Here is a 25,925-nt window from a genome sequence, read left to right on the forward strand (position 1 = left end):
ACAAACGCGCTCTGAGAATTGGCTTGAGTTACCCGGTCTTCTTGCCCGCCAACTATCCCGATAACTAAAATTGAGTACAAAACATTAATATCTGGCATCATCAAGCTTACAGTATATTAACTCAAATTGAGATAATATGTTTACTAGAGTGACGATAATCGTAAGTTTTTATTTCAACTTGTAAACTTAAAAGGTGGCATTGGGTCATAACCGTAGTAGAGAGGACGTTGAATGTGTAAACCTAAACCCTGAAGAAGTTACTGTGCGTTACCTCCCGCCATTCTAATATTAAGGTTCATGCCTGTAGGGATGGGGAGATGGGATGGCTAGATAGCAGCACTTAAAATACAGATATATCCAAATTCACACAACTAATCATACTCACAACCACATGACACTGCTTGTGAGGATTGAATTCGTATACGTGAATAATAATGCCGTCAGAAAGTAGTACGGTCATGCCACCGGAGTCAAGTATCAAAGTCCAACGACGAGCAAAACCAGAATATGAACAACAAGATAGCCCGGAGGAGATATTAAGGCGGTTTGAGACGCGGCCGAATCAGATGTTTCCGGACGATCCGAATGATGAGCGACATCATATTGCAATGGCGACGTAAGTGTTTGACGATCAATACGAGTGAGTGCTACGGTCTCACATTGGGTGATATAGGAAAGGACAGTCGAAGTTTTACGATCCGTGTAAATTGACGTCGCAAATGTCGTTACGCTGTTTGGAACGGTCGCGGTTTAACACGAAGAAAGCAAGAGAGGAGTGCAAGGAATATTTTGATGCATATAAAGAGTGCAAGGCCGAATGGGTAAGCGGTTTCGAAGTACGATCTAAGCAACCATGTCGAAAGGGAACTCACAGGCTTCTTTAGTTCGAGAGTTTAAGAAGGAAACGCAACGGCTTATAGCCTTACATCTATCGCGGACGCCCTGTATTGTCTTCTTGGGCCAAGTGAGATCATATATCTAATCAGCACACGAGAAAGCATCAATGGTATTGGATAGGACTGGACAGCAAACACATGTATTTATATCAGTCCAACAATCTTGTACATATGACATGATTTAGTACATACATATTATATACACAGCGACTTAATTTGCGTTATAGTAAGTCATATTTAAATGACACCTTTCTATGCCGACAACCGAGAAAAATCACCACAAAAAACAGTCTACCATTTTTTCGTTTGTCCAATATCCAAAACATAGTCCAACCATAACGGTCAGTTCCCAAGATAGCTTACATCCAGCAGTCAATACGAATCAAGTCTGTATGCCAACCATTTTAATCCGCGAGACTAGTACGCCTACTGTTCACACCCTCATCGTCCGAAAATTCCGCTTCATCTTCCACGGTCTCAGGCTCATCGACTTCTTCTATAATGTCGCCATCAGCAGACTTCCTCCGCACATTAAACCCCGATGGTCCCGCCAGACTGGAGTCTCCAGCATTCTCAGGAACTCCTTTCCGGCCTCTCGGTCCGCGGAATGGAATTCGCTTACGCTTGGAGGAGGATCCTTCGTAAGTCCCTCTTGCTGATCCTTGGCCGAACCCAAAAAATACGGTCTCATTAAACCCTGTCCTTTGTCGCCCTAATCGATTACCTCGACCCATGCTGCCGAAGCCAGTGTTACTGAACACCGTGGTATTTGGCGTCAACGACTGGGCTGAACTCATGGATGGAGTCGTGCTACTAAAACTCACACTATCGTCATCGTAGCTTTGCATTCTGGTAGATTTCCGATCGAACTGCCTCCAGCTCTTTCGTCCCCTGTCAAAATTGTCGACTATCGGTGTTGAGGGAAGGTATTTCGAGCTCGACCGTGGAGACCGCGATGCATTGCGAGAAGATATCGAATTACTGGATGTGCTAGAAGCTCGCGACATTGTCGACTTATGGCGCGATGCTGAAATGAGAGACGAAACGGATGATGAAGTTGATGTTCGCCCTATTCGAGGGATGTAAGACGAGCTAGGGGAATGATGTCGATCTCCAGAAGCCGACCTCATTGAATCTGAGCTGTACATACGATTTGGGATCGCCAGCTTCACCGAAGGCGGTAGATTCCTCCTAATTTTGCGTCCATTTAGTGATTTCAAGATCCCGCCATTCTCCTCTGTATGTATCTCAATATCTTCAGAAATCAACACTTCGACATCGTTGCTATTATGATTTAAATTCTGCTGCTCCTTTTGTAAGTCATTAGCTTTGACTTTCGCCACTCCATTGCCTCGAGAATCGGCAACACCTTTTCTATCTTTGTCCCATGTAGCCTTGGGAGAGTTTCTGGCATTCCCAGCACTAGCATCTTTATGGTCTAGAGTCTTACTCTTGGTCGATGTCGCAACCAACGAAAAGAACGATCGTATTGATGACCTTCGAGTACTAGAGTCTGCACGTAGAAGACTAGCCCGCTTCAAACCTAGATGAGAGACTGACGCCCAATGTTTCATAGAAGCAAAGGCACCGGCCAGACCATGGGACAACGGCTTCTTCTCTTTATGGTCCGTGAATCGCTGTATCAGTTGTTCTTTCGTCGCATTGATTGGGCCGCTGTCCACTTCTGGTGTCGCCTCCACAGATTTCGAGAGACGCGTCCCATTGCTCTCGGATGTTGCAGGTTTCCGTAAAGGCACTCAATAGTACTGTCAGCAGTGTCCAATGGATTACATCCTCAATCGCTCAACTTACTTGCGACCTCAGTATTCCGTCGAGTCAATGAATCTTCAGCGAATCGTTTATATTTATCCGACTTTCGTTTCTTCTTGTATTTCTTGGAATTTCGCTCTTCTCTCTCTAGTGCAAGGGCCCACCAACCTGCCATATTATCGCATTTCTGCTTGACCACACTTTCCTTAACCGCTTCAATATCAACAAACGCGTGGCGCAACCTATCCAACAAATCCCGCTCTGATTTAGTCGTGAACGGGACAGGATCTGGCAAAAGAAGCAATGCAATCTGTGCCGAGCTATAAGGTGCAAGAAACGGATGCTGTAAAATTTCAGTTGCTGATGGTCTTTCAGTTGACTTTTTTGATAACATCGATCGAAGAAGCGACAATGCCTCTTCTGGTAAGTAATCCGGATACACAGGTTCCTCATTCGATATTCGCAGTCTAATTTGGAACTCATCGTCATCATCGAAGGGCAGCTCTCCGCACAGCAATGCATAAAGAATGATTCCCAGCGACCACACATCGACGGATTGGCCATGATATTTCTCTCCCTTAACCATCTCAGGCGCAGCATAGCATATGGTACCGCAAAATGTCTGCAGTAATCGCTTAGGCTCACATTCCCTAGTAAAGCCGAAATCGCACAGCTTCACACTTTCGTGTTTATCCATCAATATATTTTCCAGCTTCAGATCCCGATGAACTATATTCTTTGTATGAATATATGCTACGGCACCGCATAGTTGCGCAAAAATTCGTTGGGCTTGATCTATCGTAAGCCGCCGTTTCCGTATTAGATATGCATAGAGCTCGTCGCCTGGATAATACGCAAATTAGAGTTGATTCTATTGAGCCGATATGGCAGTACACACCTGGACAATATTCCAGCACCAGCCAAACTGTAGTTTCTGTAACGATGACTTCGTAGAGCCGTGCAATATGGGGGTGAATTAACTGCCGATAATGATGAATCTCCCGAGCCAGATTCAAATCTGACTTCTCTGCTGATTTGAGGACAACCTGAACTCGCCTGTAAGTACACATCTCAGTAAGACGCGTTTCGTGAACTCACCTTTGTACCTGTCAGCTTGTGTGTAGCCAAGAAAACTTTGCCGAAACTGCCCTTGCCAATCATCCTAGATAAAGAATAATTGCCCACATTCTTTAACTCCGAACCAGTCGTAAACTCCTCCAAAATCTGGTTATATGACTCAATCAACTAAACACCAAAAAATGTTAGCAATATTCTTTACTGCTTGCTCTCCTTTACTGAATCCGCAGGATCATGATGCGAGCGATCATACCTTGGCCTTAGCATTTTGAATATCTGCTCTATTACCACCGTGTGCCATTATCTGCCACAAATCATCAAGCCCCTCAGTAATATCTCCACGTTATAATGACTGAACTGTATATTCAGGTAACATATATTTCCGAAGCCGAAGCTCACCGATAGCCGCCTCCTCGACTATGATCTTGTATCTGCGGATCTCCGGAGTAGTTACAGGCGAGAGCAGGAGAATTTGGAGGAATACTCTGGACGAGTTGAGTTTCACACTGCACCTATTTCTGCGAAAATCGCGGTTTTGCTTGAAAAGGAGTGCTTATTTCATATAATAAACGGCCCTAACAAATGCTCACTGTCGGAAGGGTTTTGTATGACGACCGTCACCGCCTAATTGTGTTCTGGTCCACTCTAACTTTATCGGATTTGTTGACTGGCAACGGAAAGTAGCGTATGATATTTAGCTCTGTCTTCGCCAATTCTATCTCAGAATCGAATGATGCATAGTGGGACATAGTGTACGTTGTGAATGTCTATCTCGTCGCCTTCTTTTGCTCCCTCCTTACTACGGCGCAAGGTGTGGGACGGTGTAATTCCATTACAGATAATTCTGGCGCCCGATGAATGCAGGATACTGGACTCAGTTGAACCTTTTTATGTAAGTGGCTGTTCATGCGTTTATATACTCAGTTAGGCCTGACCGCGCCTATGCAGATCAATGCTGCCAGAGTATCGTACTTGCCGCAGTATTTCGGCAGGATAACGGCATATTTCAAGCCCTCCCTTCGCGATGCTGAGACGTCGCTGTCGTCAGAATGGTGGCTGGATTTTGAGGGAGTGCCTTTGAGATGGTGCGCATTATAGATGACGATCTCATATAGCATGCACATACTAATCGATGCGAGATAGGAATTGGCCGGTTGGCTTGCTTTATGACCTTCTAACGGGTTTGGATCCAACTCAGGCAGACAATCAAGATCATGACTGGCATTTACCTTGGACGTTGGTGTTACATCACTCTCAGTATCCGTCCGATACTCTTTTGCGTATAACGAGTGCGGGAGCTGTAAAGGAGTATTGGGTGAATAGGGTGAAGGAGGCCGACTTCATTCGAAGAGGAAATGCGAATGCCGTGATGAGTTTGTCTAAGACTGATTCGGATGAAATGTGGGCTGGTGTCGAAGAGCGTACGTGTTGAAAACTTACTATGAATCTTCTATTTTCTAAAATTGTTCTTTAGATGATTTTGACAAATTTTGGGGCGTCACCAAGAAGCTATTATCATCCGATCCGTACGCACTGCGGCATGTTCCCATAAAAATATATCTACCGTCATCGAACAAGATGCTTCAGGCGCTAGTCCCGCCTTCGATATCGCCGCGAGAGTTTCATACTGTTGGAACTGCGTTGCATGCGCATCTACCACAGCTCTTTCCTTCTCGGCGAACTTGTTTGCTGGCACGACCGGTTCTTCATGGAGTGCTATTAAGTATGGCAATACCGTTGGCGGAACTCCTTTATGAATGCATGTACACTGACGGATATTTGCATATTTGTATTATTATGATCTCATGATTGTACGCGCTTTAGAGTCAATTAGTTGATATTGATTCTACATTTACAGTCTGCGATGCATTTTTGTATGACACAATATATCGTACAGAGAACTATGTGCACATGATATCAATTAAACTCCATTTCCAAACCCTTGTAAATTTCTGTTAAAATGTTCTTCGGCGGTAGATTCGCAGCGTATTTTTGTTCGTGTGGCATTCGCGCAGATGACTGTTCTGCTTCCCACAGTATGATATCGCCATCGCTGTTTCCAGAAAACAATTCGACGTACTCAGATCCTCGACATGCAAGTCCACATGTTCGTTTACGCGTATTAAGCGATGCGGCCAGACGGCGGACTAAAACCCCGGTTAAAACTTGGAACACGAGGATATCACCAGTATCTGATGGGAAGAACAGCAATTGTGGAATACAGTCACGCACAGGTGAGAGCACCAAATTGATGCACTGTAAATATCGATTCCGCACCAGAGGTCCGAAGTTGACAAGCGTATTCGTGTCACGTGTAAATGGCGGTGTCAGGTCCCATACCCGAATCATTTCATCTGTGCCAGTTGATACTAATTTCTTGCCGTTTTCGAGCCATACCAGGCCGTTGACGACGCCACGGTGAGATTTAACCTGACTAAACGCAGCCGTAGAGGACGAAGAAAATGATTCCGTCCGCAGACTCGAGTCATTACTGACGGAGCCAATAACACCTTTTCCTATTGTATTCTCCAAATTGAGAACAGTCAGACAGGCATCTGAACGTCTAATATCCCACAATCGCACGGTTCCATCCGATCCACCACTGGCCAACATAAACGGATCCGTCGGTGACCATTTGATGGAGTTCACGGTCGCTCCTTCGTGAGATGATAGCATTTGGGCCGCACCCGAGGACCTCAGATCTACCAGCCTAATCGCAGTGTAATCTGCTGCACATGCAACTAAACAATGTTCCGCAGCTGACGATATGTCGTGTGCGTTCACTCGAGCGCCTAGCTCGAACTTATAAACTTCCTCCAATGCCTCTGTGTCCCACACTTTAATAGTCTCGTCAAACGATCCGGTTATAAACATTCCATTATCAAAGGGCCACCATGAAATCCCAGATATTCCATATTTGTGTCCCTTCTTAGGAGGAATCCCGGCCACTATTTCATACCTGTGCCGTAGACCTTCTCGCGAATTAAGGTCCCATATCGAAATTCGTGAATCCGACCCACCAGATATCATATATCTGTTGGCAACATGGTCCACTGCAAGAGCGTTTACCGTTCCGGAATGGCGAGTCGGGAAGTACCGTTTGTCCGAGAGGACTAGGGTCGAGTATTGTCGCGATAGTTGTGCCGAGCGTAGCTCGCGAGGGTTCGTGAGCCCGGATTCACGAGTAAATAGATAGGATGATAGCATGCATATAAATACATGTGTTGTCAGTTAATAGCATATGCGTTTGGGCGCCACGCACAAAACAGAGGATTTCTTGTCGCGCAGTTCGTTGTTGAAGGCGCCGAAAAGTTGAAAGTTGATTGTGTCGCAGTTGCCGGAAATTCAAGCAAATCTCGCAGCCAACGTCCAACTCAACTAGCTCATGGACAGCTTGACAACAGTTATCGATCGACCCCACCATTCTATGTATCGTATTTATCTGACATCTTGGTTACAAAGAGATAGAAAGGGTCCACGACAAATTAATAGTGATATCATGCTATACGATCCTTAGCTATGGTACTCAACCTGGATTATCTCGATTGCCAATCTTAGATCCAAATGTCACTGAGACTGCTGGAACAATACAATCCGTCGTATGGATCAACCACATTTGAGTCCGATATCTACTACAATATTCTCATGCGACCCGCTAGTCTTTTTTTGCGTCATTTCATGATTATTTCATCATTTTATTTACCGGACAACAGACGGCTGCACACTGCGCGGAATCAAACGCTACGAAACTCATTCACAGCCAAAATCCGCCGTATCGCCACAAGCAACGAATTGCGTCGTACCATCGTCATACCTTTCTACTTCGTCCAATGGTTGATTTATCAATATGTCTAGGTGAGAGGATAAGCTTCGTCCTTGAGGGACCTTACTCCAAGCAGCTCAACTTCAAGATTCAGTTCATCGTGCAAACGAATTATCAGTAAGGGTCATTATTATGTTCTTTGCATGGGGACACAATACACCTGGTTTCAGACACTATTGAAGCAGAAGGAAACAACTACATTGTTGTCTTTGAAAGAACAGGATGCGTATTAAGGACGTTAAGATACCTTACTTCGTATTCGCTTCTCATGATGTTCGTCATTCACTAGTTTGTGTAAAAGTCAAACAATACGCTCGTGGGCTGATTTGTCAATTAAAGGTCAGTAGGAATTTTTCACAGCTGAATTTCCGGACTGCCATGCCGCATAGGAACTTTCAAAGGTTCCTTGCAGGATCGTGGTTCGAATGCCGACAGCCATATCGGACATTTCGATTCTACACAAATTATATAGTAGCATCACTTCAGTAACAATAAAATAAATGATATTTTATTAATGTACAGCATAATCCCTCTTTCAAGTGAAACCCGGCAGATAGTAATTACCGATTCATGCGGCGTTATGCCGCAAATAAACATACCGAAATGTAATGCAACCAAACTTATTCCCAAACTAACTATGATCTCCTCCTACGTCAACGTCACAGTCGCTATAATGAAATGCAAAAACGTCGTCGGTTATTATGTATTTGTGAAGTCAAAAATTTGAGGTGTCCCCTTAACAGTAATTTCGATCACTTTCTCCTGTTTCCAACAGATGTCGATCATCTTATTGTTGTCCTGCAGGATTGTTAGTACAATTTTGCCAGCTATTTGATGAATCGAGTAGATACCTTCAAGTCAGGTAACACAAACTGCTGGATATTCGCTTGCAATTTTCCCACAAATCTCGGGTACACAATATCTCGTCCAGCCGCATCCGCCGTGGCACCTTTGTAGTGCGCTGCATAATGCGCCCCAACCCCGCTATGATGTCCCATCGATCCCGGCCCTCCTCCACCAATACTCTGAATTATACTCAAGAACGAATGGCCTAGTTTCCATACAAAAACTTCCCTAGTTTCACGGTCGATGCCCATCACGTGCCGACCCTCAGGGGAAAAGTGGATCTCAAGGCAGTGATTCTTAGCCCCTTCGAGACTAGCCATTTGTGTGCCTGACCGGAGGTCATAGACGAGGAGGAGATCTGGCCGCATGGACAATGCGAGACGTTGCTGTGCACGGTGTGAAGCGACGACGGGATAAGTCGTGACTAGCGCATTGAACAGCGCAGTGATGCTACTCACCAATTTATTCCGCACCCCTGATGATGACGGGTCAAGCGTCGCTATTGTAGCGTCAACTAGGGGGAACAAGCGGTCAATTAGAATCTCTGGTCGATGACGGACAACGTAATACATAAATTTGACCGCTCCAATGCGTGACTGCAACCCTGGTGCGCTAATAATTGTTGACGAGCATATCTCGACGACGCGATTTATTGACTGGTTTGCTATTGAGATCACTGTGGACAAGAGCAGTTCATGTCTTCGGCTATCGGCATCCGTAATTGCTGTTGCTGCAAGTGCGCTTGTGAGTGTAGCTGTATTCCCATTGAGTCTCTCGAAATCTGTGGGTGGATTTTGACCTAACGCAGTCATCATCGGAGTCGGATCTGCGCCCAAGAAATCCACTAGACGCTTAATAACGACATCCGTAGAAAAGTATTTATCATCACCCCAGACGTGCCAGCCCATGCCCACAAACTCAATTGCTATATCTTGCATCTCCTCCGTCAACCTGCCATCCTCTGATGGTCCTCCTGCCGCCCCGTCACTAAGTAAGAGCAGAATTTCAAGTGCCCCGACAATCTCCCTATGGGCAACATGTGATATCTGGCCGGCAAATTTAATCGCAATGTTGCCCAATATAATCGTCGCCAGAGCTGCACTCTCGTCCATTGAGCATTTACTGGTCTCATCGCCTGGAACCCCACTAGATGGACTCGGCATATCTGACGAATCGTCAAAAATATCGTCATTGCCCACGAACTCATGGCTATCAGCAGCATTGACACGATCCGAAAGTTGGTTGGATGCGTCGGCAGCACTACTCGCTCTGCGTCTCGAAATATACGAAGTTGCTGACGGCTTCCGTCCTCCGCCCGCGACCCCAGGAAGCATTACTCGCCATCGAGAAATTGTGAGTGACAACTCCTTCGGCCGAATTCCCAGTTGCAATATCCGCATATCCAAGCACTTCCGTGCTGCTGACCGAATATCGCAGTGATCCGAGGTCCAAAACCTGGCGAACCCACGCAGCCAAGGGCGTTTGTATTGCAGTCCGTCGATAGTCTCCATAGTTGAAAACAAAACGTCCACAAAACGCGAGTAATATGCATCTATCAGTGGACCTTTGTCTTCGTTTTGTTCGCCGGTTGGATCCGACAGTTGCACCGTGAGTAGCGCGCGACCTAATGCCGTGCACACCATCAGAACTATCGCCGTAATCTCCCCGCTAATTTGCAACAAGTCCTGGTGAGCGTGGAAAACTGTCAAAGTATTTGAAATTCCGCGAGATCCTAGTTTTGCTGGGACTACATCCGCAATGGTAGATGGCAAAGCATCGCTCTCGCCATTCCCAGACGAGAATCTCTTCAGAAACAGCAATTCGATAAGTCTGGAATCATCAACCTGGACGACCCCGATCTCCTTTGATTGGCGATTCGTGGGACGTAATTCTGAACTAGTTATACTTTCAAATGCTCTCCACGAGTATAACGATGACAAAACAGCTTTAGTGTTAATCAAAGTACGTGACTGGGACGTTTCACCATCCCGGGCGATTTCCGAAGCACTTCGAGTAAGCTCTGATAACAGAACGTACATGTTCACAAATACTGTTGACGAACCATTAATCGTGTATCGCGAGTCCGTGTACATTAACTCATCTTCTGGGATTGTAGGTCTAACCTTGACGAATCTATTAGCCCAATATTAGCACCTTTTCATCAATCTGCTAGACGCAATACATACGAAATCTCCCATTCCTCCTCATTGTCGATCGCAATCTCGTCCTGATAGTCGATCTTGCCGTTTCGTAGATTGCAGACCCGTCCGCACCGATCCTCATAAAGTACGATCAGAATATTCGAGTTCATAGGTGTTGCTAGTAATCGGATTGGGGCGACATGGCCAGGAATAGTGAATATTTTCTTTGCTTCACGTGGATTGACGATGCACACGCTTCCGTCCCTCGAAGCAATCACGATCATATCCCGGACTAATGCGTTTGTACGTGACAGCAACATGGAATAAAGAACAGGTGAACCGAAAAGTGCTATGCGACTGGAGACTTCCCAGGTCTTGGAATTCAGCATGTAGACTGCGCCACCACTAGTACCAATGACGAGATATTCACTGCCGTCGGACAGAGCTACTCCGGAGAGGTGGGTCACATTTGAGCCTTCCTCTTGTATTTCGACAGTTCGGTCGGGTGATTCAAATGCAAGGAGATAGCGGGGTAAAGAATAGGCGTTCACAGACAAATCACACCCAAAGACAAGCATTCCCGCAAAAACTGTACATGTATTGCATGGCCCATAGGTGGGTCCTTTCGGTGGTGTTTCTGCCAATGCGGCCTTCAGCGTTGAAGCTGATAAGTCAGACACTTGCAAAGATGATGACTGTGCATTTGACGGCACTGTGCAAACTTGGTCTTCTGTTACAGCTGTTGGGCGGTCTGAATCAGATTTAGGAAAAGGTTGAGCAAAAGAATTCGGGGGAGGTAGCTGGTTGAAGAAATGATGCGCGCGATGTACAGGATACTGTTCCTGAGACCAGGTAAATGTTTGTAAATCCCCTATCCGATATCGAATTTCACCCGCGAAGTAAAAAAACTCAAGAACTATGCCTTTCGGCTCCACAATCATTGGAGACACCATAGTCGACCGAATGGCGGCGGCATGATTTGTGGGGAAATTAAATACCATCGCCAGTGTCTGTACTCCATTGGGCTTCTCGCTTGCTGGCAATTTTTGCGGTTTACACAACGTTTTGCCATTAATTGTCTCGACGACTGCAAATATAATGTCCCCTTCGCGATTCCAGACACCAAACCAATTTCGGTGATGTTCATCAACAGCGTCGCTCGATGCTGCACCACCAATGCCCTTAAATTCCTGCTGCGTGACTTCCAAAAATTTGTCTTCCTCCCATTTGTACAGACACCATCCATTGACCTGGACAATCAGCCATAGAATATCTCCGACAGTATTGACTGATATTATGGCACCATATTCAGGGTCTCCAAGCTTAATTTTGACAGAATCCTTACTCATTCGTGTAGAACGATTAGCACGAGTGATTGAGTTTGACCGATTCGCTGTTAGGAGGTGAGCATTAGCATGATTGAAAAAACTTATTGGCGCTCCAAAACTCGTTATTGGCTCCACTCGCCCTTCTTCAGACCATATTTTCCAATGCTGCCCATCCCCTGCGTCATTTAACGTAACCATTCTCTCAGCAAATAATGGTAGCGGTATTGGCCAGGTACTGAGCGTACCGGCCATGATAATATGCGGCTCAAGAGTACTCTGATGCAGAATCCGCAATTCTGTCGAACGCCCATAGACGAGAAGAAACGTGTCGATAGGCAAAACTCCATTTGGTCGAAAAGGAACTGTGGTAGAGCTGAGCACACGTCCGGAAGGTAGTGAGTGTTTTAATATTTCTCTCCAATAGTCTGTTAGTGCAGGGACGCCTTGAATTGTAAACGACCTACCCATTCTCAGCTGCACTTATTAACAGCTCTGATCTGCCTTCTACGTCCTTCGCAGCAACTCTCAATAGCGCAACTACTGGCGAGCGACGATGTCCTACTGTTGTGGATAGAGGAGACAGGCCAATGGAGGTACCACCGGATCCATCCCACTGCAAGATTTCGATTGCACCACTTGCTAGACCCAGCACAACTCCTCTTGAAAAGACGGTGGCGCATGTGAGCACTGTATCCGATGGAATCTTGGAAATAGCCGCTATCAACTCTTGTGAGGCCGTTCCTTGTGTACCGGGCACATCAGATGGAATAGAGCCAAACCCTTGATAATATGCGACAGGCCAATGTGTGAATGGCAAGATCACCGTATCTAACGGCATCTCACCATCCACCGCTGTAATAGCTTTTATTAATTGCCAATGTCGAAAATCCTTTTTGGAGGAAAGCGACCGGCGATTGCCGAATTGAGTCAAGGGCAGCTTTGCTAGTGGTGGTGTCAGATAACAAGAGAAAGTAAATTAACGCGCAAGACTGACTTACTTTTCCTAGATTAAGCGACTTAAGGAAAGTATTGTTTATATGCTGTTAAAAACTAAAAATCTATAATACTCCAGGACCATGGCTCACAGTTCTGGTCTCGTAAGAAAATGTTTCGCCAGCAAATGCCAGGATTAACTCTCTTCAAGCCTCACAGAGGAGACCGTTGTAATTTGGATTACACGCCGCATCTTCAGTTGAACGCACATTGAACCCTCTTCGGCCGCAGTCTTCAGCACTTTAAATGCGACAAAACTACTACAATCTGACCCACCGCTGAATATCGACTCTGCACTACCGAGCTAAACCAAGTCTTTTCTAATATTTATTATGGGTGTTTGTTTTTCATGTAGGCGACGCGAGGAAGATAGTCTCTTCGTACGTTCAAGTATCCTACGCTCCCCTCGCGAACGATCTTAGATGCTAATTTTGTCCAGCAAGCGGAAAGAACCGGTCTTCTATCAGACTATGCGGCAACGTATGTTAATTATTGACTCGGTGTTGACGATAATGTCCGACTGACATATTCACATAAGGACTATGAATGTGCCGACCGAATCGGTCGATGAAAACCATAGTATGCAGCGGGAAGAAGCCATGGCTCGCATAGTAGCAATGACAGAAGAGTACTCGGTCGTACTTAAACGGTCATATCCATCTGCTAACTTACTTGAATAGGAACCTTATAGATATATTTGCTGTTGGCGCGCCGGATAGACGAGTGAATGGACAATCCTCGGTGGACTATAAGTAAGTCATCAGGAAGACAGATTGACGTTCTCGCGGCTAACTTAGCGCCGCCTTAGGTCTTTATTGAAGTCAATTCAAATTCATGATGTAATCGACGATGACAAATCACCGAAAGTTTTATCGTCGAGTAACATGACAGCTAAAGAAGTCTCGCTGCTATTTGCCTTAGGCAAGGCATCTAGAATCTACGTCGAGAGCTTATACAGTGTCAAAACAGTGGGCCCGCTTGTGGTTATGCTGGAAGATTAAGTAAAATGAAATTCGGGGCGCATTTAATTGTGTCCAACTGAGACGAATTTGCTAAAGGGATTTTGAGGGTTGATCTGGTTCATAGCTTGTATATTGTGTATTATTATTCGCATTGCTTTATCTCTGGCGCATCGGTATGTCAAGGATTTGCTTGAATCAGTGATTTTGGAAGTTCAGAGAAGTAAAGGAATTATCTACGACAGGCTTAGATTTTTAAGTTGCGGAGACGCACGAATACCAAGCGCTATTGTTAATAATATCCTTGATAGACGTGTCAATTTTTAGCGTTATATGGCTAGCAAACTTGTTCTATTATGTCATACACCGCAAGACAATGCCGATATAAAGCGACTTTGGTTCGCCCTTCATAGCTATGCCAAACCATTTCATTTTGTGATTACTCTATGACGTCTTCGTGCGGCGCTCCGGCGGTTAGGGCTTGAACTCCGAAGGAAACTGACGCAACAGGATTAAAAAAAATTTGACGCGGTCAGTCGAAATTCTTTTATTTCTAGCGCCACGATTACACGAACACTTTGTCCGCTCACGAGTGTATTTGCAAAAAACACTACTCACTTGAGAATATCGCACCATTTTTGCTGATTAGGCTATAAAGCCTTGTCACATTATGTAAGTAACATCCTTCGTTGACGATCCGGCCTGTAATTCGCGGCAGATATTTGACAGAACATTTTAGCTAACTTCTACGTGCGAGCTGTAGGTCTCGAATTATAGTGAAGAATTTGCCGCTAACCCTTTCGGACGAAAGGTTTCGACAACATTTTGCGGAACATGGAGGTGCTATAACAGATTGCAAGTTGATGAGGACTCGATATGGCGCCTCTCGGCGCTTTGGATTCATTGGATTCAGGTCTCCGCAGGATGCGGCTGAAGCCGTGAAGTATTTCAATAGGACGTTTATTGGAATGGCGAAAATTGAGGTTGACTTGGCGAAGGGGGTAATTAGTCTCGAGGATGATTTTGATGAGCTTTGACTGACTTTGTTGTACAGATCAATGATCCTTCTGCTCCGAAGCCGCGACGAGACATGGCGAAAGATAGTGTTCAGCCGATTGAGCCTATTTTGAAGAAAACGAATAAACGACGGAAAGTAGAAGAGAAAGAGTCTGATGAGGTGCAGGATCCGAAGCTTCGAGAATTCCTGCTAGCCATGAAACCTCGGGGGAACGAAAGAACTTGGGCTAACGATGACTTTTCTGGTTTGCCTGCGAAGTCACTGTCTGGCGCAACCATTGTTCCTGCGTTGGAGAGTGACGGAACTATCACAACCAACCAAGAACCAGTGCCTAAGACCGACAGTCGCGCAGCGTCATATGTACAGGCTTCTTCAGAAGTTGAAGAAATCGTCGACAACAAAGAAGTTGAAGAAGAGACTCAGCCGAATCTTGCGGCAACGTCGATTTCGGATGACGAGTGGCTGCGTCAACGACGAAAACGAATTTTGGAGGTTGCCAATACTGAAACGTCTACCGATCAACAAGCCGTTCCCATTACAGCGGAGGTTGATACTGAATCTGCAGTTGAGGCTGAAACTAATTTGCAAAAATCTGAAACTGAAATCAGTCTCGAATCTATACAATCCACGAGGCGGTTGTTTGTTCGCAACCTCTCGTACGCCTGCGCAGAAGATGACCTCCGTGAATTGTTTGGAGAGTACGGGGAATTAGAAGAAGTGAGTATTTCTGTTCTCTAGTCGATTGCATGGGGTCGATGCAAGGAATATGATGATTACTATTAGATAGGGACAACTGAATGTTTCGGCAGATGTTGATCTTTCCATATAGATAGTAGAAATATCTGATTTGATTGCGTTACAACATGTAGTCGCGGCATGTCTTTGTGGGGCTATAGCTAACGGTACGCCAGGTTCATATTCCAGTCGATAACGACACCCACAATTCAAAAGGATTTGCTTATATTTTGTTCGAAAATGGTGAAGATGCATGCAATGCGTATACTAGTTTAGATAAGCAATCATTCCAAGGCCGTCTATTGCATATTCTTCCTGGTCAGTCGAAGCGTGAGAACAGACTGGACGAGTTTGACCTTGCACAGCTGCCACTTAAGAAGCAACAAGCTCTCAAACGCAAGGCTGCAGCTGCGAAAAACCAATTTCAATGGAGTAGCTTGTATATGAATGTATGTTATATGTACCGGATTATATCGACTTCTGTGTACTAATAACGCTACTAGACTGATGCTGTTGTCGGGTTTTTGGCACAAAAGATGGGTGTTTCGAAGGCCGATTTTCTTGACCCTGAGTCAACTGACGCTGGTGTGCGACAAGCCATGGCTGAAGCTCACGCGATTGATGACGCTAAAAAGTACTTTGAATCTGTTGGAATGGACCTCAAAGCTTTTGCAGACACAAATGCTGGTCGGAGTGACACAGTGATCCTAGTTAAAAACTTTCCTTTTGAGACAACGACTGAAGAACTTCGCGACCTGTTTTCTGAACACGGCGATGTCCGTCGAGTACTGATGCCTCCAAGTAATACGATTGCGGTGATCGAGATGGTGAATGCACCTCAAGCTCGTGCAGCTTTTGCAAAACTTGCGTACCGAAGGTTCAAAAGCTCGATCTTGTATCTGGAGAGGGCCCCGAAGAATCTTCTTGTAAGCAATGCCACACTTCTTCCAGTTGCTCCTTCGACGCGTGCCCAGGAAACAGCCAAGCAGTTGAAGCCATCTGTCAGCGAACTTGTGAAGCTTGATGAAGCGGAAGCAGACCAGGATTTTGGTGCTAACGTCGGCAGCACGAGTTTATTCATCAAGAATCTTAATTTCAAGACTCGCAGTAGCGACCTTTCTGCGGTCTTCAGTCCTCTGCAGGACTATATTCGTGCTGAAGTAAAGATGAAAAAGGATCCTAAGCACGAAGGCCAGTGGCTCAGTATGGGGTTTGGTTTTGTGGAGTTTAGGACGAAGGAGTCCGCAGAACTGGCGCGAAAGGCTATGACTGACTTTGTTTTGGATGGCCATAGCTTGCAGATTAAGCTATCCACCCGTGGTTCTGACAATGGAGCGTTGAAACCTGAGACGAAGAGTAAGGCGGCTCCGAAGACGAAGATTATTATCAAAAACTTGCCATTCGAAACGGCGAAAGCAGATATTCATCGGCTTCTTAGTGCATTTGGTCAACTACGTACCGTCCGTTTGCCCAAGAAGTTCGACAATACAGCTCGAGGTTTTGCATTTGCAGAATTCGTCTCTGCTAAGGAAGCTGAGAACGCAATGGAGTCGTTGGCTGGAGTGCATTTACTGGGCCGCCGACTTGTGTTGCAATATGCATCCCAGGATGCGACATCTGCAGAAGAGGAACTTGAGAGAATGCGGGGCAAGGTCCGTAAGCAGGTGGCCGGTGAGACTCTAGCCTCTTACAGGCTTTCCGGAAAGCGCAAATTTAGTATTGACGATAGTAATGAAGAGAGCATGGATGTGTAAAATGTTAGACAAGGTTTCATAGGATGAATGGCATTTGATGGCGTTATTGTGTACATGAGTTGATAAATAATATTTCGTAAATCCTCCCAGTCAAAGAGCACATGGTAATCAACTTCGAATAATTCTTGCATTCAGAATATTGGATACTGAGCCTTTTGGTTTTCGAGGCGTAATTGGGGTAGCACTAGTAATAAATAATGTGGAGCGTAACAAGCAAATTTCTCTGTGGGAGTGAATGAAAAGGAAGCTAAGTGTCGACCGTTCACATGTCGGAGACCACTACCAAGCTTCATTTTGGCGTTCAATCGACCACGTCGGTGATTCAGCGGCTCGAATCTTTAGGAAAATATTGATGCCAGAATAAATAATTGGAATATCTTTCGAATCATAGTTTTGGATAAGCCCTCGCAGATCAATATGACGCAAGTGAGTTGGGATCAAAAAATTGTTTGAAATTACGGCGTACAAATCAGCGACTGGCTAAGTTGAATGTTCGAGCTTACTATCTCGTTCACCAATTGACGCACTGAGCTGAAATGTAGATAGTTGACGTCTTATTCCTTGTGGTCAGACTGCAGCTTTGGCGTCGAATAAATCAATGTCGCTAATTCAATCCTTATAGTCATGGGAGACGCCAAAGGCTCCAGCGACGGTATCTAACTCATGGGATACGCCGGGGGCCTCGGTGGCTGTATCTAACTCGTGGGACACGCCGGCGCCTTCTGTGCTAGATAATTCTTGGGATGTACCAGCTACGACTCAGGCAGGTTCATGGGATGAGCCTCTTCCTACAACGCAGACAAGCTCATGGGATGCACCATCTTCCCGACCCATGGCTACATCAGTCGGACAGACTCGTTCGCGTTCTCAGCCGTCGTCACAATTAACGCAGTCGTTTCAGGCCCATCCTGCTCATCAACGTTCTGACGTAGCTCTGGACAGCGGGCCACAGCCAGGGATGTCGCAATTGTTATGCGCCGCCTCGAATATATCTAACATGGGTACAGGTGTGTCTGGAGCATCTCTGAATACTCCAGCGTTTGCGGCCTCGGACTCCTGGGAGCGTCCAGTCAACGTACAGTCGAAATCATGGGATATACCAGCCGCGTCAGCCTCTTGGGATGCGCCAGTCTCCATCGCACAGTCTCAAGCTCATGCTGACCGATCGGCCTCGCAAACATCAGTACCTCCTAATGATGGGTCAGCTACGAGCACGAATTCTGCAATACATCCATCAGAGGAACAACGATCCGGCGACAATCACGCTATCACTTCGGCAGATATGCCATGGGACACACCTGCCCCAGCTGTAGCGAACGATTCGTGGGATGCACCGACTCCTGCACGCGCTGCCGACTCGTCTGATCGACCTGCAACACAAGCCGTCTCTAGCTGGGGTGCGCCAGATTCATCAGTTTCGGAACCGAAGCATTTGTCCTGGGATCAACCTGAAGGCCTGCCAGAAGGGACTTCCTCGCGCAATCCGTATGAAAGTGGCCGACACGATTCGCGACCGGCCCGCTTGAGATCAATGCCGAACCATGAGTATTCAGTTGGCAGTACAAGTTCTGTGACTTCGAAGACGACAGCAATTGGTCTGGGTGCTAGTCGATGGGCGCCGACCAATCGACCACAACGCGCAAGATATGAAGGGCAACGACGACGGTATGAAGATGAAGGGGGTTCTCGACGTGGATATGGCGGAGGATACAGTGGGCGTGACAGGAACGATAATTATGGCCAAGAGTCAGGCTCAAAAGGCAGCTGGACAGGTAAAGATCAAGGAAACATCGATACTAGCGGAGACAACGGTTCGTGGCCCGTTCCAAATGCGAGTGGCAACATTAACAGTGACCGCCCTGAACTTGCTGCCACGCCTAGTAATGATTGGGATGCAGCTCCAGTAGCAGCTCTTACGAATGACTGGGAAGCTGTACCGGTTTTACCCAGTGACAACTGGGAAAGTACGCCTACGCCAGTTGTAGCTGGAAACAACCGGAACAGACCTGACCAGCGGCAAGATGTCAAATCGGTGACTCCACAAGCTGCTAAACATCCGAAGGCGACGGCGGATACGGCAGCGTCAACGTCAGCCGATAGTTGGGACGCAACTGCGCCTGCAGTCCTTGATAGCTGGGATGCCCCTACACCAACCGTCAACAGTTGGGACGCGCCTGCACTAGGTGTCGGATATAGTCAGGATGCGGCGTTGGCGCCTGTCAAAGAGGAGGCTTTCGCGCCGGCATTGTCGGCACCTGCCCAAACTGAATCGAAACGCGATAACTCATGGGCAGCTGCAACGGTATTTGTTCCGAAATCGTGGTCTGCACCGGAGTCTCCAACCAATGCAGTACCAGCATCAGCACCGAGCACTGAATACGCTGGATGGGATACGCCAGTGCCAGTGCCAGATAATAGCTGGGATGCAACTCCTGCAACTGCGAGCAATGGCAACACTTCCCCACCGGCTCCCCGTCAGATCCGTTCGAATGCGGAGCCTATGAACGCACTGGCGCCTGCACTACATGGTCCGGAACCGCCCCAATCGGAGCCAAAGTTTGAATCTCGGCCGGCAATCCGCGCTCAAGATCAGTCTTCGCAGCCGTCACAGTCATCATGGGATACTCCAGCTCTCGCCGTTGCCGACAACAGTTGGGATATGCCGACCTCTGCAGCGGCAAGTGGCTGGGATGCAACTCCAGTAACCACCGCGCAAAAAACAGGATGGGATGCTCGAAATCCTGCAGATTCACGGCCACTGGCCAGGGACTCATGGAGCCAGTCGCAATCTCAAGGATATGCTCATAATGGTTCGGGCGCACCTACGGAAGGTCACTTCAGAGGAGGAGGTCTGGCCGGTAGCAAGTACAGCAATGGAGGAGGGTCATACAGTGGTGATAGTCGTGGTGGTCGACGTGGATATGATAGGCGCGGTGGTTATGTAGATGACAAAAGCGATTTTGGCGGAGGCTACGGCCACCGCGGTGGCTATGGAGGAAAAGGTGGAAATCACCAGGAAAATGACAGACCGTCAACTCGAGATGATACCAAAAACGGTGGCGACGGCGGACCACCACGAAGCATTCATGGTAACGGTACTCAGAACACCGATCGTCCTTTCCGCGACTATGACGCCAACAGTGCTGCTCAATCATGGGATGCCACCACTACTCAAGAGTTTTCAGAGCAACGATCATGGGGCTCGCAGGTGACTGGGACCGCGGAGTCCTGGAACACGGCTCCTGTTGCGGCAGCGGAGACTTGGGATGGCCCAGCTGCTGCTGGGGCGACTAAGGAAACGAGTATAGCTTTAGCAGCACCAGCAGCAGCACCACCACCACCACCACCACCATCACAAAAACTAACAGCAGGAGAAAATTGCCGAACTGCAGCTGCTGGTCGGACGTCTCCAACTTCGCCATCTGCCGTAATGGTGCAACCGACGCCGAAAGGTTGGGACGGCTCTGTGAGTGATCAGCAAAATGACTCGTGGCATATCCAGCAGCCAATGAATTCTTGGTAAATTTGTATATGGATCCCAAACGGATTGAAGGTAATTAAATCCTTATAGGGGCTCTGATGACATACTTAAAGTTCTTTATCATCATTTGTACGAGTTTGTGATTTTGTTTAAATTCAAAAGTATGAAGTGCATAGCAAAAGTTTTCGCCATATTACTGTATAATTACAAGTTGTTTTAATTTAACAAGCTACGAAGTCGCTATAGTACAATATTTAGACCTCCTACGTATCATTCTAAGGTCGCCGTCTGCCTCTGCTTTTAGGACCCCACTTGTCGTAGTCTCTCCCTCGGTCTCTCTCGCTTGGACGCCGATCTTGAGATCGAGATTGGCTGTTATATGAAGATGGAGGAGGCCTATTGGCCACTTTTTCCTGAAGTTCCTTATACGTCGTTCTCATCTGGGCGTATCCGAGATGCATCTACTCCGTTAGCGACAACGTCGGACACTAACCACAGTAACACTACCTTGCCCGCGAAATGATCGGCCAGCCGACGGTCATTATCCAATCGCGATAAATAAGCACCACAGACATCGCACACTTGCAGTTTTTGATGACCTGAAGGGCCCATATTGTCGTTGAGATTGCGAAGTTCCCTCTCCTTGGATTCACGCTCATGGCGCTTGATCTTTATATGGTGATATTCCTCAAGTGTACGACTTATCATTCCGTAATCCCCAAGTACCGATATCTCCATTACTGACGCATCGATTCCCTCGTTTAGTTCATCAATTGCTTTAAGCTATTACCCCCATTATTAGCAAGCTATCCCCTACATTTCGAATTCTGTCAAATTATCTCACCAGTGCCGTCGTCTGCGCAATTTCATCCGGCGTCCGTTCTAGCCTCCGTTGTGCAGCATCAATCCTCCTATTACAATCCAATACGTACTTCTCCAAATCCTTCAAATAATCATAATCAAAACTGGTGAAATCGCGACCATTTTCACGTTCACGAATATATTCGGCTTTGAGGCCCTCCGAGTGGATCTTTGGACACGGACCCATATCTTGCTTCGTGTTTGTAAAGAGATCATGCGGACATGTGCCAACGATGTAACTTTTGCAAACGCGGGGGTCTGTGAGAGAGATTTCTTGCCGTTTGGAGTTACGGCCGGCGAGGGCGTCGGCGCCCATAAGTTGCTAGACAACGTCGTTAGATCTCATCTGACGCTCAAATGCACTTAGACCTGTATATACCTCTAACAGTTTCCTCTGTTCGGCCGCCATTATAAAAGTTTATGGATACTGCCCTGAAATCACGAAACTGCGATTTTATTTTGTCGTTCATAGCCTTATTGTACGTCGCCTTCACTTCATCGCGAAAAGCGTCGCTGCAGTCACTGTCTAAGGGATAATGTGATCGCGTAGCCGTATTGCACTAAAAAGGGAAATGGTTCACAGGTTGATGCTAACTAACTAGCAACCCTAAAGAAACTTTGTTGAATCAAAACTATCCTACAACGTTTCTACAAATACAAAATGCAACAAAAACGGGTACCAAAAAGCCATGTTCCCAGTAACAAAGCCGAGAAGTTAGTGCCGAACAATATATATATGAAGTAAACAACTAACAATTGCATGTAACTCATGGACATGTGAATAAAATCAAAACGAAATGCTAGCCGTACGCATTTTATGCTATTCTATCCCGTACTTGCCCACTATAACCGAAGAAAATGAGAAAACAAGAAAATAAAAACGAAATTCCTGAGATCATGTGGTTGCTGCGTATCCCCTTGACAAATCTCGTTCGTAGAATAAAACATAAGCATCTTTTGAGACGACACGCTCTGGAGGACAGATGGCTACCCGACTGTCATCGAAGATAAGCCATCCCTTATTGTTCTTGTGTACAAACGCAGTATAATGGCCTCCTCTAACGGACCCGTAATGATTAACGACACCATACAGGTTGTAGTGGAACGGTGGTTGTTGGTCTGCTGCTTGTGGGAACTTGTCTAACCAGACCTTATCTTCCGATCGGTAATTCGGCCAATAAGGTGTGAGATCCAGACCTTTCAGGCGAAAATTCACGAAATTCTCTAACTTATTACTCCAACGACCACTAACCTTAAAACGTTTCAGGTGGATAATTAGAATGACCGGTAATCGCGAAATACGAAGTGCCTTCGTAGCCTTTCTCTGCTGCTTACATTGAGGGCAGTGCCTATACTTAACATTAATACGGTAGTCGCGGGCTTATTTGAAAAACATACCATGCGTCATCGTGATCCAAAACTTCTTCAGCAACAAATAGATCGAAGCATTGCTCTAAGGTCACATTCTTGCCCGGTGCCAGAGGAAGGGACAAGAATGAGAACGGATTGTAAGTTGTAGATGTGAATCTACATACAGTACACGTGAGCCGACTTTGATACTGCCCTTGGAACATATGAACAATTGCAGAGTTATCCGATTTCATGTAACGCTCCCATTCTAGGAATGATGCATATCGTACCGTATACCGTTCCCGCATACGTTCCTCCTGTTCTGTCAAAGGTGGCAGTCTGGCCTTTCCACCGTTGACATTCAGGTCCTCATGCAATCCATCAAGAATAAATGTCAAAAATTCCTGCGCATCATGCTGATCGTTTCCGGAGAATTCAGGTCGCAACCGTCCAGTAACTTCCTACGACATTTTAGCACGTGAACTGTAAATTATATTGTACTCATACCTTCATAGTCGTCGGTATCAGGAAGGTGCACTGATCATTATACAGAGCATGCACTAGGTTGCCAAACACAGATGTCAGTTCGCCCCTCGTACCAAGCTTATTCTTCAGATTTATATGTTTTTTATATGACCCAGTCAGGAAAAATCGAGCCAACAGTCCTGTTCCTGCAAGACATTGGATAATACTGTTCATGTAGCACGTATTTCCCAAGTTCTTCAAACCGGTCAGTCCAGCGCTGACTTCTCCAAGACCCGAGTAATTGTTCCCAATAGAATGCTGTTTCTCGCTCCGCGTAACAGTAGGACTCTGTGGGAATTGTGCTGCCAGATCGATCGTTTGAGGAGATGTCCTTGGCGGCTGGTCGTTCGAGACTTGTAGCTGAAGAGATGGAAGTGCAGTACCTGCAACAGGCATACTGTGAGCTGAAATTCTTCCATTGTATGATAAGCGGTCTACCACTGGTGTCGGACGCTTGGGCATAAGGTCGCTCGGTGCATGCGGTCCTCTCCGGAAGAAGTCATTCATATCACGATTATACACCTCCGCTGTCACGGCGGATTGCAGAGGCGCCTTAACCACATTGTGACTTGTGCTGGAATTGTAATTATGATTACTTAGCGAAGACTCTGAAGGCGATCGATTGCCATCTATCGTCGAATACTTGATCGGCGGAGTCCGTTTCAACCTTTGGTCCACTGGTTTTCGAGTAAGACTCGAATAATCCTGCTCGTATGTCATGGTTATCTTATCTTTCGTCACGTCATAAACCTCCTCGTTCCCTGGCTTATCTGGAAGCTTTGTTTTCGCAACATTCGTAGCCACCTTCGTACTGACCAAACTGTTTCGGCCACAATACTCTACCCACGCATCGATTCCACCCACTAATAAACATGGTTGCCGTTTCAAACTTTTGACAGTTTCATGCTCGTATATCGTGTCTATCAGGTTGTGAAGGGGTACCTGTTGATTGTCTGAAACGGGACCGCCAAGGTGGTTATTGGTTCGACTATTCAGGTCGTAATATATGACAAGTTCGAATTTATGCCTTCTGCTGAATATTTCTTGCTCCCTCGCAGGCGAGAGTATTAATGCATCTTCTAAATCTGCACTTGTTTGGCTAAAGCAATGTCAGAAATGCATTTACAGCACCATTCAGCAATTAATACTTACTTTGCACGAAGAACAATTGGATCGATGCTCACGATATTGCTTGCATAGATGTGGCCTTCATCGAACTGCTCACGAGGCCTTATATCCAATAATAGAATTTGATCGGGAACCTCGTGAATATAAGTTGCTAGAGTCTCAGCAGTTACAGATACCGCTCTTGGAAAATTGTAGGGCTGGTGTGATTTGCTTTGATTTGCAGGAGGGGGAGGTGGTGGGACACTCGGTGGTGGTGGTGGTGTGGGTGGAGGTGGTCGACTAGTTGGAGGTGGAGGCGTATGGATAGGTGAATTTCGTACCGAGGATGAGCTCGTCATTGCTGAAGTTCTCCGCATCTCGTGCTCAGATGTTATCGAGGAGGAGCCCGGGACAGGCGGAAGTGCCTTTGGCACCGACGGTAGTGAACCAAGAAGTTGTGCAGTGTTTAAGCCATAGGACGAGGACTCGTGAGATTTATTCGACTCATACGACGATGCTGAAGTACTTGTAGGCAGCTCCCGAGGTCCATGCAGTGGCTTTCTCGAGGTGGAATATGTAGTTGGTGGCATTGACTGGTATTTTGTTGCATCTGTAGAGCTCGATGCGCCATTGTTTCTAGAGAGGTTGGCAGTCACGGAAGTTGTTAGCGACGGCGTCGAATAAGACGATTCCGAAGAGTGAACGGTGAAATAATCCGTCGCACGCGATTCTCTCAACTTGATTCCCCCTATTCGTAGTCTGTTGAAACGCTCTTCGAGGGAATCTGCTCCCGTGGACTTTGGTGGTGGAGGCGGTGGCTCTACTTGCATCAGTGCAGACACCATTGAGGTCGTTGACGGCCCTCTCAGATCGTCAATGGCCGACCCCCTAGGAGTACGGTCACCCATGGTATCTGCAATGTCTTCTGGATATTGCGAACAATGTGTGGTAATAAATAATTCGAGCTAGTGGTGGTTACCAACGGCTGAGTAGAGTGCCGATATCGAAAGTATTAGTTGGCCACTGCCTGTGAACCTTGTCCTAATAACGCGTTCCTTGTATGCTGCGGTTGAGTAACTTAAGTAGCCCACACACGCACTTGCAGTTACACAGCAGCGAAAGTTATGGATTCTAACGCTGTCATGGATTAATACGATATATTATTAGAAGCAGTAATAGTCGACGATTGAGGATCGGGGATGGTATTGAATGCACTATGGCGGAGAATCTAATATATAGGTGTCGGCTTGTGAACAAGCAG

At 46.4% G+C, this 25,925-nt stretch overlaps 10 protein-coding genes across 10 annotated transcripts; 5 read left to right on the top strand and 5 right to left on the bottom strand.

The window, feature by feature from the left end:
• Positions 1–312: 312 nt before the first annotated feature.
• V1513DRAFT_403316 (uncharacterized protein) lies at positions 313–1,106 on the top strand. The gene is made up of 3 exons (XM_066895553.1): positions 313–616; positions 674–821; positions 885–1,106. Exons 1-3 carry the CDS (start codon positions 435–437, stop codon positions 918–920), a joined length of 366 nt encoding a protein of 121 aa, XP_066752035.1. The 5' UTR covers positions 313–434; the 3' UTR covers positions 921–1,106.
• V1513DRAFT_486227 (kinase-like domain-containing protein) lies at positions 988–4,411 on the bottom strand. The gene is made up of 5 exons (XM_066900494.1): positions 3,997–4,411; positions 3,765–3,911; positions 3,565–3,712; positions 2,709–3,509; positions 988–2,652 (listed from the first exon to the last, which is right to left on the bottom strand). Exons 1-5 carry the CDS (start codon positions 4,042–4,044, stop codon positions 1,301–1,303), a joined length of 2,496 nt encoding a protein of 831 aa, XP_066752036.1. The 5' UTR covers positions 4,045–4,411; the 3' UTR covers positions 988–1,300.
• On the top strand, positions 4,346–5,660 carry V1513DRAFT_403321 (autophagy protein Apg5-domain-containing protein). The gene is made up of 4 exons (XM_066895554.1): positions 4,346–4,635; positions 4,692–4,828; positions 4,887–5,164; positions 5,218–5,660. The coding sequence occupies exons 1-4, from the start codon at positions 4,507–4,509 to the stop codon at positions 5,550–5,552; spliced, it is 879 nt and encodes a 292-aa protein (XP_066752037.1). The 5' UTR covers positions 4,346–4,506; the 3' UTR covers positions 5,553–5,660.
• V1513DRAFT_181784 (WD40-repeat-containing domain protein) lies at positions 5,418–7,128 on the bottom strand. Its single transcript, XM_066894285.1, has one exon. The coding sequence runs from the start codon at positions 6,948–6,950 to the stop codon at positions 5,661–5,663; it is 1,290 nt and encodes a 429-aa protein (XP_066752038.1). The 5' UTR covers positions 6,951–7,128; the 3' UTR covers positions 5,418–5,660.
• A 924-nt stretch (positions 7,129–8,052) lies between these two features.
• On the bottom strand, positions 8,053–13,091 carry V1513DRAFT_449525 (uncharacterized protein). Its single transcript, XM_066898691.1, has 5 exons — positions 12,880–13,091; positions 12,346–12,823; positions 10,599–12,296; positions 8,418–10,545; positions 8,053–8,364 (listed from the first exon to the last, which is right to left on the bottom strand). Exons 2-5 carry the CDS (start codon positions 12,717–12,719, stop codon positions 8,266–8,268), a joined length of 4,299 nt encoding a protein of 1,432 aa, XP_066752039.1. The 5' UTR covers positions 12,720–12,823; positions 12,880–13,091; the 3' UTR covers positions 8,053–8,265.
• Positions 13,023–14,347, top strand: V1513DRAFT_449527 (uncharacterized protein). The gene is made up of 5 exons (XM_066898692.1): positions 13,023–13,254; positions 13,314–13,354; positions 13,413–13,502; positions 13,555–13,626; positions 13,683–14,347. The coding sequence occupies exons 1-5, from the start codon at positions 13,207–13,209 to the stop codon at positions 13,873–13,875; spliced, it is 444 nt and encodes a 147-aa protein (XP_066752040.1). The 5' UTR covers positions 13,023–13,206; the 3' UTR covers positions 13,876–14,347.
• V1513DRAFT_449530 (uncharacterized protein) lies at positions 14,348–17,429 on the top strand. Its single transcript, XM_066898693.1, has 5 exons — positions 14,348–14,505; positions 14,597–14,834; positions 14,888–15,568; positions 15,763–16,035; positions 16,090–17,429. Coding segments are annotated over exons 1-5 (2,445 nt in total). The 5' UTR covers positions 14,348–14,503; the 3' UTR covers positions 17,341–17,429.
• Positions 17,430–17,434: 5 nt separating this feature from the next.
• V1513DRAFT_449534 (uncharacterized protein) lies at positions 17,435–21,070 on the top strand. Its single transcript, XM_066898694.1, has 2 exons — positions 17,435–17,766; positions 17,963–21,070. The coding sequence occupies exons 1-2, from the start codon at positions 17,758–17,760 to the stop codon at positions 20,861–20,863; spliced, it is 2,910 nt and encodes a 969-aa protein (XP_066752042.1). The 5' UTR covers positions 17,435–17,757; the 3' UTR covers positions 20,864–21,070.
• A 26-nt stretch (positions 21,071–21,096) lies between these two features.
• On the bottom strand, positions 21,097–22,091 carry V1513DRAFT_459862 (uncharacterized protein; the record flags this gene model as incomplete). Its single annotated transcript, XM_066899791.1, has 4 exons — positions 21,097–21,282; positions 21,329–21,604; positions 21,666–22,004; positions 22,062–22,091. 4 exons carry the CDS (start codon positions 22,089–22,091, stop codon positions 21,097–21,099), a joined length of 831 nt encoding a protein of 276 aa, XP_066752043.1.
• A 486-nt stretch (positions 22,092–22,577) lies between these two features.
• V1513DRAFT_432949 (uncharacterized protein) lies at positions 22,578–25,572 on the bottom strand (the record flags this gene model as incomplete). Its single annotated transcript, XM_066896423.1, has 4 exons — positions 22,578–23,031; positions 23,081–23,493; positions 23,540–24,656; positions 24,710–25,572. The coding sequence occupies 4 exons, from the start codon at positions 25,570–25,572 to the stop codon at positions 22,578–22,580; spliced, it is 2,847 nt and encodes a 948-aa protein (XP_066752044.1).
• Between the last annotated feature and the right edge of the window lie 353 nt (positions 25,573–25,925).

The sequence above is a fragment of the Lipomyces chichibuensis genome (assembly GCF_038497645.1).
Source record: "Lipomyces chichibuensis strain CBS 12929 unplaced genomic scaffold V1513scaffold_31, whole genome shotgun sequence".
NCBI classification, from domain to species: Eukaryota; Fungi; Ascomycota; class Lipomycetes; order Lipomycetales; family Lipomycetaceae; genus Lipomyces; species Lipomyces chichibuensis.

What these genes read in the sequence shown, in the direction of transcription:
- V1513DRAFT_403316 (XM_066895553.1), top strand. Translation starts at nt 435, where the DNA reads ATGCCGTCAGAAAGTAGTACGGTCATGCCACCGGAGTCAAGTATCAAA. An exon ending in CATCATATTGCAATGGCGAC is followed by an intron (nt 617 to 673) that starts GTAAGTGTTTGA and finishes TGGGTGATATAG; the next exon opens with GAAAGGACAGTCGAAGTTTT. An exon ending in AAGAGTGCAAGGCCGAATGG is followed by an intron (nt 822 to 884) that starts GTAAGCGGTTTC and finishes AGGCTTCTTTAG; the next exon opens with TTCGAGAGTTTAAGAAGGAA.
- V1513DRAFT_486227 (XM_066900494.1), bottom strand. Translation starts at nt 4,044, where the DNA reads ATGGCACACGGTGGTAATAGAGCAGATATTCAAAATGCTAAGGCCAAG. An exon ending in TTCAAAATGCTAAGGCCAAG is followed by an intron (nt 3,912 to 3,996) that starts GTATGATCGCTC and finishes TTTGGTGTTTAG; the next exon opens with TTGATTGAGTCATATAACCA. An exon ending in GGTGCTGGAATATTGTCCAG is followed by an intron (nt 3,510 to 3,564) that starts GTGTGTACTGCC and finishes CGTATTATCCAG; the next exon opens with GCGACGAGCTCTATGCATAT.
- V1513DRAFT_403321 (XM_066895554.1), top strand. Translation starts at nt 4,507, where the DNA reads ATGTCTATCTCGTCGCCTTCTTTTGCTCCCTCCTTACTACGGCGCAAG. An exon ending in ACTCAGTTGAACCTTTTTAT is followed by an intron (nt 4,636 to 4,691) that starts GTAAGTGGCTGT and finishes GCGCCTATGCAG; the next exon opens with ATCAATGCTGCCAGAGTATC. An exon ending in GAGGGAGTGCCTTTGAGATG is followed by an intron (nt 4,829 to 4,886) that starts GTGCGCATTATA and finishes GATGCGAGATAG; the next exon opens with GAATTGGCCGGTTGGCTTGC.
- V1513DRAFT_181784 (XM_066894285.1), bottom strand. Translation starts at nt 6,950, where the DNA reads ATGCTATCATCCTATCTATTTACTCGTGAATCCGGGCTCACGAACCCT.
- V1513DRAFT_449525 (XM_066898691.1), bottom strand. Translation starts at nt 12,719, where the DNA reads ATGCCGTTAGATACGGTGATCTTGCCATTCACACATTGGCCTGTCGCA. An exon ending in GAGGAGGAATGGGAGATTTC is followed by an intron (nt 10,546 to 10,598) that starts GTATGTATTGCG and finishes TTGGGCTAATAG; the next exon opens with ATTCGTCAAGGTTAGACCTA. An exon ending in TTGTGTTACCTGACTTGAAG is followed by an intron (nt 8,365 to 8,417) that starts GTATCTACTCGA and finishes ACAATCCTGCAG; the next exon opens with GACAACAATAAGATGATCGA.
- V1513DRAFT_449527 (XM_066898692.1), top strand. Translation starts at nt 13,207, where the DNA reads ATGGGTGTTTGTTTTTCATGTAGGCGACGCGAGGAAGATAGTCTCTTC. An exon ending in CTATCAGACTATGCGGCAAC is followed by an intron (nt 13,355 to 13,412) that starts GTATGTTAATTA and finishes TATTCACATAAG; the next exon opens with GACTATGAATGTGCCGACCG. An exon ending in CAATCCTCGGTGGACTATAA is followed by an intron (nt 13,627 to 13,682) that starts GTAAGTCATCAG and finishes GCGCCGCCTTAG; the next exon opens with GTCTTTATTGAAGTCAATTC.
- V1513DRAFT_449530 (XM_066898693.1), top strand. An exon ending in AGTACGGGGAATTAGAAGAA is followed by an intron (nt 15,569 to 15,762) that starts GTGAGTATTTCT and finishes ACGGTACGCCAG; the next exon opens with GTTCATATTCCAGTCGATAA. An exon ending in GGAGTAGCTTGTATATGAAT is followed by an intron (nt 16,036 to 16,089) that starts GTATGTTATATG and finishes TAACGCTACTAG; the next exon opens with ACTGATGCTGTTGTCGGGTT.